Raw genomic sequence first — 11,495 nt, forward strand, 5'->3', positions numbered from 1 at the left:
TCTAATTCAACCATTTCAGGAAGTTCCTAAGCTTCGGTATATGGGATGCCTGGTTAAAGTTATTTTCTAGTGTGATAGTCAGAACTTAAGCACCCAAATATATAATGCTTTATTTTATTTGTATTACTGTCAATAGCATTCATCGCAGCTTTTGTGCCACTTAGACTCTAGCATGATCAATACGAATTTCATGATAAGTGTTAACTTTTCGAGTTCGGCCTGCATATTTGTTTCAGTTTATTTATTTTTTTCTTTTTTCTACACACTGAAAGCATTGTTTTAGCTTGCCGCTTTGAAGTTGACTAACATTTTATGGGATAATATATGGACATACTTTAAAAAGTGCGCAAGAAACCAAAGAAGTCAATCACCAACAGATTCAAATACCATGGCATTACTAAATTTTTTTAACAATCCAATTGCCAAGTAGTAGTAACATTTTGGATGGTTGTTGCCAAAATAAAAATTAAAGGAAATGAAAAAGATTTAGCAACCATCACTATGGAACGGAGAAGGCTTTCGTGAATCACAAAAAGATCAATTAAAACTTTTAAGTAATGTTAACGCTTCTTTGAAAGTATTATCTATCATCAACCAAGTTACTAATTCATAGTACAACATACATAACCTCCACTTTCGTCGAACAAAAGATATTTAATATAGTGCCCACTCATTTTGTATATCCATTGCAAAGCTGCAGAGGGGTTAAAAACAAAATAGAAGACTAACAACAAACACACAAAGGTGGATGTTGCGTTATGTGAGAGTAAGAAGTACGAATGCGGGTTCTCCTTGTTCAAATTCTGATGTACAACTTGAGGATACCACAAAATGAATGTTTAATTTAAAACATAACTTGTTGCGAGTTTATAACGAACAAATGAAAATCTAATAATCACCGATAGAATTTTCTTCAATTCACACTCTCAGACCTCTAACCTTGGTTCTAAAGATGCAGTGACAAATCAAACATTTTGGCACTTAGTAAATCGACTTGCTACAATTCAGATGATAGAAACAGATATTCAGATGATATATATATATATATACACACACGATAATTTCATCATTAAACTGAAAAACTTAAACTAAAGAAAGAAAGCTTCATTTGGAGACTGAAAAAATAAAAACTTGCTTCGAAGGCTTGCTACAGGTGTTCTAACGTTGTGAACATGCAATCCCCACTTTCACGGTTTCACGCTTCTTATTCTAACGAAATTATCCAGACGGAAAATGATACCAAATATTTACAACATTTTTCTCACCACATACAACTAAGTCTACTCTTTAATTAACTGATTTAAACAAATGAACTTTCTTCAAGAATAACATAGTTGTCAGCAGTATATTACTATACATATATTTAGGATCCGAAACTGACATCAACTTCTTAGGATTATCTTCAGGAGTACAACTTCATTCCAAATTCTACGAGCCTGCATAAGTTCCTTCGACAACACGATAGTAAACCAAAAATCTATGCCTGTTAGGATCATGGGTAGTTCAGAATGCGTTATGTACACCGTGGTTCTGCAAGAGTACCCCCACAATCTTCGATTCAGTAGGTATTCAATAACCAAAATCCTGGAAAATCACGAAAAAACCAATTATAACAACTAACCATATAAACCAAAATCCTGGGAGATAAACGATGTCAAACTGGGGAACAAAGAAAACGTCAGATTGATACATTACCCTTCTTTCTACAAACACATTACAACTCAGATGTCTGGCAGGGCCTGGGAAACCTCCCAACCTAATCCGCACCTGATATCGGTATTAGAGATCTGAAGTTTGTATCATTGCCGCTTATATGATCATCGCTAGTGTCTGTAGATTTTTCAAAAAGTGAACAATATGAAAAGAAAAACAACTTGTTATGTGTTCTCACTTATAAATCAGCCAATTAGAAAGGGTGTAGTCGCCAACCATTTTTTTGTTTTCCTAGTCTTCCTAATTTGTTTATTTTTCTTACGGAAAGCAAGTAAAGCATTGAGTCTGAGAAAGAGATGAAGTAAAGAATGAGAGTTACTTTACGGAGTATTAAACACTTCATCCAACTCGAGTAGCCATGTCCTTACGTAGTTACTTGTCGATTCTTCTCTGCTAAATCACCACAAAATAGAATAAGATTGAACGGAAAGGGAAATAAAAAGGGGGAGTTATGGTCGGGTTTTTATACGTAAAATTTTTTCCTAGAAAAACCCATAAATCCATCGACATATCTGGAAGACCACAACCCGCAACTCTTTTTTCTTTCATTTTACTGAATCCAAACCCTAAACTATCTACAATAACACAGTATAACCGTAAGGAGAGACGAAGAGACATCACCTTAAAGAAACATATCGTTACTGTAGGGGAAGAGCCATCAAAGAGATATGGAGATTTCTGAAAGAGTTTGTTTGAAGACCGTGATACTCATCTACTTTGTCGAGGGAATATATAGGTCAGTTTGGGTAGTTTTAAACTCAACTTGTATGAAAGACACCTAGGGAAAATAGGGAGAAAAAAGCGGAATTAGTGACACATATGAGAAATTTCAACCGCCCGTAGTTTTCACCATTTTGGAATTTGTATTCGACCAAACGGAACGATCAAGATTTTTTTCAAGGATACAAACAACGGTAGATGTACTCAAAATCCGTTCTGACCACTAATTGTCTTCCCCAAAACTCATCTCGACCACTCTTTGTCTCCCCAAAAAAGGCAATCGTGTCATAGTTAATTGATTTCTGGTCAATGAACAACAATCAAAAAGATTACTGAGGATGTTGCAGAAGAATTAACCAAACTTAAAGTCGAACCTCTGCAATGGGAATGGTACAAATTCACGGGTGTATGGACAATAAACATAAATGTTGTTAACGAAACTTAAAGTCGAAGTTTTTAAGCAAATTAAAATTTTCCATTTTTGGTAGCATTATATGACGAACATTAGCAAATGACAGTCAGTGGTTTCAACAAATTAGACACCGAACTGATATAAGAAGAAACATATAACAAATTTGACAGTCAATGGTTTCAACAGATTAGACACCGTAACTGATATAAAAAGAAATAGATAACAGTTTTGACACCGGAAATAGATTAAAAAAAAAAAGATAATTGTTTCCATTAGAAACAGAAAACCATAGAGCAACCGAGGCTTCCAAGCAAATCACGTTATCACTAATCTATAGCAGAGTTGTTTTTTTGGCTATCCACCGTCAGTTGTCCATGGGACAGATCTAGCCTTTCGTTTTCATCCACCGTTCCTTTTACCTTTTAAAGAAATCTTGATCGCTCCTTTGAGTGGAATGAATTAAAATGTAAAACTGTCGACGATTCAAATTTGTCATATGTGTCGCAGCCTCCGCTTTTTCCACCCTTTTTGCCTACGTTTCTTTCATATAAGTAGTTTTTGAAACTATCCAAACTGACTTATTTCTTCAACAAGTCTGTTCGCAGCCTCCGCTTTTTCCTCCCTTTTTGCCTACGTTTCTTTCATATAAGTAGTTTTTGAGACTACCCAAACTGACTTATTCCTTCTTTTAGTCTGTAAGTATCACACTTTCATTGATCATCGAAACTGTTTCACAAATTTCCCTGTCGCTCTGTGTGATAGTTCTTTGTTAAGGCTCCTGATTCTTTCAGGTATTATCTTGGTCTCTCCATATCATTATATTTTGTTATTCTAGATTCAGAAAATAATCGAAACAAAGTTGACGTTGTTCACTATAAACAAAGTTGACGTTATTCCATAGAGTTGGTGACGTCGTTGGAGTTGGGTGAGTCCTTCAGACGATTTTTTTTGTGTGTGAGTTTAATCACTACCTAATTAATCTTATTTTTTTATGTGGATGCTATTTCATTTTGAACTATGTATCATTAAATTGAGAGTATATTTAACAAGTTTCTCATCCTGCGAGACTGATGGTTTTAAGAAACTTTGTGTGCGATTGATTGGTGTACATTGGGTCGTTCATTTTCCATTTTTCTAATCATTGGTAGAAGGGCAGAGTTGGGATGTATGTTTGACCGGCAATAAAATAGGTAAAATAATTTTGGTAAACAAAATGTAGGGTTACTCAAATTCAAAAATGGTCCAAGACATACATTTCATGTTTTTCTCTTTTTGGAATGATACTTTTTTAAGTGTTCCGCAGTGAAAACATTCAATTAATGCAGGATTATTTAATGTCTGTATCTAAAATCTATGTTGCCTTCATTTTCTCATGTCTTCAAGTGTTTTTGCTGACGTAATTATTGTTGTTGACAGCTATGAGAGATGCACAGATAATGATGAATTAAAGTGGTCTAGGGTGGCGTTAAAAATATGAATTTTTATCATATTTTATCTTATACTGCTACATAGGTTAGTGATTTTTCAACTTTTATCGGAAGCATCGTACCATGGCCCAAACTCATGACTGAAGCTGCCCATTGAATTAGAGGTCTTTTCCATAATATTGATTTCTCTATTTTTATTTGACCGGGTATTTGATGCAGGAACGAGGAGGCGATAATGGTTTCTGACAACCCGCAGGAAATTAATTTAGATATCCGTGTAAATGTGTGCATAATCTTTACATTTTTAATTTGTACAATTTTTGAGTTTAAGAGTTTACTGATACTATGTATCGACAGAGATCGTCGTTGGCACAACGGCAAAGGCGTGCGAGAGAACGAGCAGAAAATGAAGCAAGAGCCAATATCAATGCGGGTGTACGTGTTTTAGTAAGCCATGTTTTTTATATTATCCAATCTGGGTATCATCATTCGACATAGATAGCTGGCTATTACAAGGTTGATTTTTAATGGTTAGACATAAATTATGATTACACACTTCAAATGTTGGTCAAGAACTCAATCACATGCTAATCCAAGCTCGGTAACATCAGTTTCAAAAATTAATTCCGTTAACTCACATCTAATGAATAAACTAATAACCCAATATAGAATAAAGTTGTTGGACCTGGAGATTCAAATATACATACATTGACCAAATTGTAGAGGGCAGACGTTAACTCTTAAATGAAAGTGTTTTTTTACACCAACTCATCACCATGACACACACAAAATGGAAAATTTGTTAGGAAATAAGTGCTCCAACGCGAAGGTCAATTGGCCAGAGGCGCCGTCGCAGAAGAGAAGCACAATGTCCGTATACGTACGCAAATTTGCATGGAACTGAGGCACAACAACAGAGCGAAAACACAACCACAATACAGACTCAACAACCACAACACTATTGTAAGGAACCACAACATACGCAAACTGATCAGGAAAGAGAAGCGCGACAGCGTTTACTAAAGGGCAAAGAAAAAGCTATTTCTGTCGAGGTGGGTACATACACTGAAATCTGTGGAGATATTATAAATTTGGAATCTATATTTTTCACATTTCCTGATTAAATTTTCAAAACTCTAGAATCTTAATTCGAAACGGATGCGTCCCGGAAATATACTAATTACAGAGAGGGCAGAAGGGTCATATGCACAATCTCAGTCCGACTCCGACGAAGAGGTATATCAAGAACATCATAAAAGACTTTAAATATTTTAATTTATTTATGGAATCTTTTAAAATAAATTAGTAATCGTTTGTAAGTTTGCAATGCAGCCAACATTTGCACCTAGGAGAAGTGATATCATGCCCGGAGTAACTTTTCAACAGATACCGATAATTGGTAGCACGTCAGATGCTCAAAATATTCAAATGTAAGAATCAAAGTCTACTGTATGATTTTTTGTTTTTAGGTATCCTTATTGATTAATTGTTGTACATAATAATCCACATGTACAGGCCATCTGTTACCGTTGGAGAAGAGGATGTTGATTACGACAGTGATGAAGTACATTACGACGACAACGACAGACATACTCCAAATATAGCCATGAACCATATTCCTAATGTTCATACCAATGTACGTCACTTTTCGGGACAAATGGATGTTCAGTGTCGCCATTGCGGGGCATTACATTGGATGGCGGAAAAACTGACAAATTCATCTTTGATAAACCCGAAATTTGGTACATGCTGTCTTCAAGGAAAAGTTCGGCTTCCTTTACTGCTTGAACCACCAGCACCCTTAAGAGAATTGTTTGACGAAGACGACGTTAGATCAACTTCATTCCGGAATTATATTCGAGAGTATAATGCGGCAAACGCATATACCATCTTGGATGCAAATTGGATGAAAGAACTTTAAAAGGAAGAGGTCCGAGACCTTTTGCAATACATGGTGAACTAAGACATTTGACAGGAGGAATTCTTCCACATCCTGGGACTGAGAGACTGGCGGTTTACTCCCAACTATACATCTACGATCCTGCTTTTGCATTGTTTGTTCGCCAAGAACGAAATCCTAATTTAAACTTGGATGTCCTTCAAACAATTCAGGATACTATGCTCCAATTCAATGTTTTCTACACCAAGTATCGCCAAACCTATGCAATATTAGATCAAATGAGTCCTGCAGACCCGAGTTTCCCTTCAGTACAACAAATCAACTGATGTAAGACGTTATAATCTACCGGTAGCGGATGAGGTTGCGGTTATCGTACTAGAAAAAACTTATAAACAGGCTGGGCCGCGAGATATTATATTGCATTTGAGAGAAAATAACGGGCTACAACAAATTTCGGAGTGTCATCCAGCATACTTGCCTTTACATTATGTTTTGCTATTTCCTTTTGGAGAGCTGGGATGGTCACCAACACTAAGGAAATGGGATGCGGACGCGAATACCTATACGAATACCAAATTATCTCAAATGGAGTATTATAGTTACCGCATATTTGAACGTCGTTCAGAATATTCCACCATATTAAGAGCCGGAAAACTCTTTCACAAATTTTTGGTTGATGCATGGGCCGCTGCAGAACAGAGTAAACTTGCATGGCTAAGATTTCACCAACCGACTTTACGTTCGGATTGTTACAGTTGCATCGCAGATATGACAAATGCTGATTTGAATCCGGGGGAGAGAGGTAATCTTTTTATTTTACCATCTTTACATACTGGTAGCGGAAGGCATATGCATGAAATATATCAGGATTCAATGGCGATTACACGTTTTCACCACCATCCCGATATTTTTCTTACAATGACAGCTAATCCTAATTGGCCAGAAATAAGAAATGCACTCTTCCCACGTCAAACTGCACTTGATCGTCCTGATCTGGTAACTCGCGTTTTTGAGATTAAAAGAAAAGCTCTGATGAAAGAAATAAAGGAAAAAAAGGTTTTTGGTACAGTTGTTGCCCATGTTTATACCATCGAGTTTCAGAAACGAGGATTACCGCACATGCATTGTCTTATATTTTTAAAAGATTCAGAAAAAATTCGTACGTCAGACATGGTTGATAAATTTGTTTCCGCTGAATTTCCGGATGAGAAAAATTACCCCATACTATTTGACACGGTCAGCAAGTGTATGGTTCACGGTCCATGTGGAGATCGAGATTCGGGTGCACCGTGTATGGCAAAAGGAAAATGTACCAAAGGATATCCAAAAAATTACACAGAAACAACAACTTTGGACGAGGCTGGGTATCCAAGTTATCGTCGGCGTCGGGATGGAAGAGAAGTGACTGTCAGAAATAACAAAAAGGCATATAATATTGATGTTGTTCCCTATAATCCACGTCTGTCAAGAATGTTCAATTGCCACATCAATGTGGAAATATGTGCGGGCATAAGAGCGGTTAAATATATTAAAAAATATATTTTCAAAGGTGGTGATCGAACTACGATGGTATTTGGAGAACATAACGAGATTCAACAGTACATTGATGCGAGGTACATTGGACCAGCCGAGGCAGTATGGCGTTTATTGGAGTACCAATTGCATGAAGAAAATCCGAGTGTACAACGGTTGTCCGTGCATCTACCAAACTATCAACGAGTTGTGTATAACTCAAGGCGATCAATGAGCTCCGTTATACAAACTGCACAGGAACATAAAACCACTTTGATGGGTTATTTTGAGTATTATGCTAAAAATACAACCGCTCCGGCCTATACTTATCAAGAGTTCCCGCAACACTTTGTATGGAAAAAAAACTAAGGAGTGGAAAATCAGACAACAAGGTTTTTCAATTGGAAGAATGTATTTTGTTAGCCCTAATGCTGGCGAGTTGTACTACTTACGTATGTTACTCACAAATTTAAAAGGTGCCCAATCTTTTGACAGGGTTGAGGACTGTAACTAATGGAGAAGTGTGCACGGTCCATAATACGTTCAAAGAGGCATGCATTGCACTGAGAATATTAGCAAATGATGGAGAATCGGAAAAATGCCTTCAAGAAGCGGTGGTTATGAAAACTGGAAATCAGCTGAGGAAATTGTTCTGCATTATCCTATCAGAATGCAATCCAACAAAACCGGAGCTTTTATGGGCAAAATATGGAATGAACATATGTGATGATATTCAACATAGATTACGAACGATGTTTAATATCCCAAATCCAACTGATGAACATGCTATGGATTACGGATTATACCTGTTGGATCAACTGCTTCGACAATCTGGAAAAAAACTAGAGAACTATAAGTCAATGCCACGACCAAGACATGATTGGGGTCAAATTGTGGGTAACAAATATATTTGGGACCATCGACAACTTCAATTTACAGTAAGGGAATCTGTGCTCAATACGGATATTGAGAGATTGAATGTCGAACAACGGACGGCGTATAATACAATAGTGGATTCTGTGAATAACCGCGATGGTCGAATGTTTTTTCTGAATGGCAGTGCGGGGACGGGAAAAACATTTTTGTACAACACAATAGCAAGAAGTTGTCGTAAAGATGGAAAAATAGTTTTAACTGTTGCTTCATCGGGTATTGCTTCATTACTTCTTGATGGAGGTCGCACTGCACATTCGACTTTTAAGATACCATTTAATGTCCAAGAAGATAGTAATATTGGGATTAGTAACGACTCCGAGTATGCCCAACTACTTAAAGAAGTCAGATTGGTTATATGGGATGAAGTTTCAATGCAACATAGATTTTGTATGGAGGAGGTTGACCGTCTACTACAATATATTTGTAGTGATGACAAAAACTTTGGAGGTGTAACGGTTGTTTTGGGTGGAGACTTTCGACATACTTTACCGGTGCTCTCAAACGCAGGTCGTGAACAAACTGTTGGAGCGTCTATAAGAAGTTCATTTCTTTGGGATTATATTAATGTCTTGACACTAAACCAAAATATGCGACTGGAACAACAACCAGAAAATTTGGAATTTGCTAACTTCTTACTAGAGGTAATAAACCAACTATATCTTTTTAACGTTTATACAAAGTAAAAATATGTATATCGTAGGTGTAACAATTTTAATTGTGTTTCATTCATATGGTAGATCGGAACGAACCCTAAAGAAGTTGTTAACCTACCATCGGCAATGAACAGATGTCAAAACATGCATGAGCTAATATCTTCGGTGTACCCGCTCCTGGGAAAGGATGGACCAGCGTCACCAGAACACTTAACCGAGAGAATCATTTTATCTCCACGTAATGAAGATGTCCATAAGATTAATGCGGAGGCATTAAGAAATTTGCAGGGTGAGGCTTTTACATATCTTGCTGCTGACAAGATGATTCGGGATGACCACAGAAGGGATTCAAGGTTCACAACGGAATTTCTCAACAATTTGAATCCACCAGGATCACCTCCATTTAAGCTAGACATTAAAGTTAGAAGTCCGGTTATGTTATTGAGAAATCTTGCACCAAAAGAAAGTTTGTGTAATGGTACTAGACTGGTGGTCACGAGGTGTGGACGATATGTTATTGAAGCTAAAATCATAACAGGGGAAAAGGCTGGTGACATAGTATTCATCCCAAGAATAACTTTTCAACCTTCACCTTCGGAGCTAGACATACAAATGGAAAGACGCCAATTTCCCGTACGTGTTGCATACGCGATGACGATTAACAAATCACAGGGACAATCGGTGAAGTATGTGGGTATATATTTACGCACTCCGGTATTTAGCCATGGTCAACTATATGTGGCATTATCTAGGTGTACTGCTGCTAGGAGAATAACTCTATTGATGCCAAATGAGTCGAATGGGTGTTTTAATCTGGAAACCAAAAATGTAGTGTATCCTGAAATTTTATTGTAATATCAAATAACTTCCTACTTCTTAAATATTTCATAGTATGATACATGTAATTTTTATTATTCTTTAATGTTTAATTCAAGTATTGTTTAATATTTCGCATCATCGATAATATTCCACCAGCCAAATGGAATTGATATGACAAAACGTGATCGGCTCATTAAGTCCAAAGCGCCGAAGGCGCACGAGAGGTTGAGCCCAGGCCGAAGGCCTGGGTGATACCCTAGTTATGGATATGCTGGGGATGGAAAATTGGAATTGGAACAACGACGAAATGAAATGGAAATCTGAGGCTGATATGTTGTCTTCATTTGAAGAAGATCCTGTTCTATTATACTTATAACTGCTTGAAATTACTGTTTTTGCAATTACAATACATTCCCTTGTTCGATGTTCCAGACAGCCATGGAGATCAAACTGCGAAGTGATATATAGTTTGTGTAAGTGGCCTTTACATTTTGCAGAAGATTGTAATACTGCATCTTCTTTTAACCTCCTCTAATTTTGTAAGCATATGAAATGGAATACTGGTTAATATACCAAATGGTGCATTGATGTGTATTAACTCTCGAATGTAGAACTGATTTCATTGTAGTCACAGTTCAGGTTATTTTAGTAGGTGTACATGGAGAAAAAAAAAACCCATGTTTAGCTTGTGGAACTACTGATGTCTTGCGTAAAATCTAATTACTGTGTTAAAGCTAGATTACCTCTTTTTTTCTTATTATAACGTCTCTTAAATTTGTTACTGGAACTACTATTAAAAAGGTAGTTGACTGTGTTGCAAAGTTTGCTAGAGAAACAAGGTCTAGTAAGAGTAGCGGTATAAATTGCAAGATTGTGTACTTATGTAGAAATCTTCGAGATAACTTCATCTCTATGTGTCATTTTATGAACAAAATAAAGGGAGCATAGCCGGAAAATATCTGTGAACTGTTTTTTTGCTCCATGATATCTGGCAAAATAGACAAACCTTGCGGACTCAGCATAAAATGGGTTAGGAACTGGAGGATGGTCTAATATCCCAGAAAATGATACTGGTTCAGTATTTGCATCCCTTGTTCAACTCCTTTCCAAACTCAGGACGAGTTGCTTTGTTTATCTTGTAAATGAAGAAATTCACAGTGAGGAGAATACATATCCTTAAAAAATTTCACCCATAGGATACTTATTAGAGCATTATTGTATTGTTCCGTATTTCTAAAAACCAAGCCACCTTCCCTCTTGGGATGACAAAGATTTGTACTAATGTCTTTTAAGGGAAAAAAAGAAGATGATTACAAAAAGCTACTTCCCTACATTTTATAGAATAAAATCTAAGACCACACTCGAAACTCCACATCACCAAATTCGAAACTCAGCCATCACAG

General features: G+C 36.7%; 1 protein-coding gene and 1 long non-coding RNA gene across 2 annotated transcripts; one reads left to right on the forward strand and one right to left on the reverse strand.

Annotated features, from left to right (window-relative positions):
- Positions 1 to 1,107: 1,107 nt before the first annotated feature.
- Positions 1,108 to 2,409, reverse strand: LOC113329559. Its single transcript, XR_003349930.1, has 3 exons — positions 2,033 to 2,409; positions 1,696 to 1,830; positions 1,108 to 1,584 (listed from the first exon to the last, which is right to left on the reverse strand). It is a non-coding gene; the product is annotated as an uncharacterized LOC113329559 (long non-coding RNA).
- Positions 2,410 to 6,757: 4,348 nt separating this feature from the next.
- On the forward strand, positions 6,758 to 10,128 carry LOC113329723. The gene is made up of 3 exons (XM_026576562.1): positions 6,758 to 7,964; positions 8,180 to 9,261; positions 9,358 to 10,128. The coding sequence occupies exons 1-3, from the start codon at positions 6,758 to 6,760 to the stop codon at positions 10,126 to 10,128; spliced, it is 3,060 nt and encodes a 1,019-aa protein (XP_026432347.1).
- Positions 10,129 to 11,495: the final 1,367 nt, after the last annotated feature.

This window comes from Papaver somniferum, unplaced genomic scaffold (assembly GCF_003573695.1).
Source record: "Papaver somniferum cultivar HN1 unplaced genomic scaffold, ASM357369v1 unplaced-scaffold_117, whole genome shotgun sequence".
Classification (NCBI taxonomy): Eukaryota; Viridiplantae; Streptophyta; class Magnoliopsida; order Ranunculales; family Papaveraceae; genus Papaver; species Papaver somniferum.

What these genes read in the sequence shown, in the direction of transcription:
- LOC113329723 (XM_026576562.1), top strand. Translation starts at nt 6,758, where the DNA reads ATGGAGTATTATAGTTACCGCATATTTGAACGTCGTTCAGAATATTCC. An exon ending in ACATAAAACCACTTTGATGG is followed by an intron (nt 7,965 to 8,179) that starts GTTATTTTGAGT and finishes ATCTTTTGACAG; the next exon opens with GGTTGAGGACTGTAACTAAT. An exon ending in TTGCTAACTTCTTACTAGAG is followed by an intron (nt 9,262 to 9,357) that starts GTAATAAACCAA and finishes TTCATATGGTAG; the next exon opens with ATCGGAACGAACCCTAAAGA.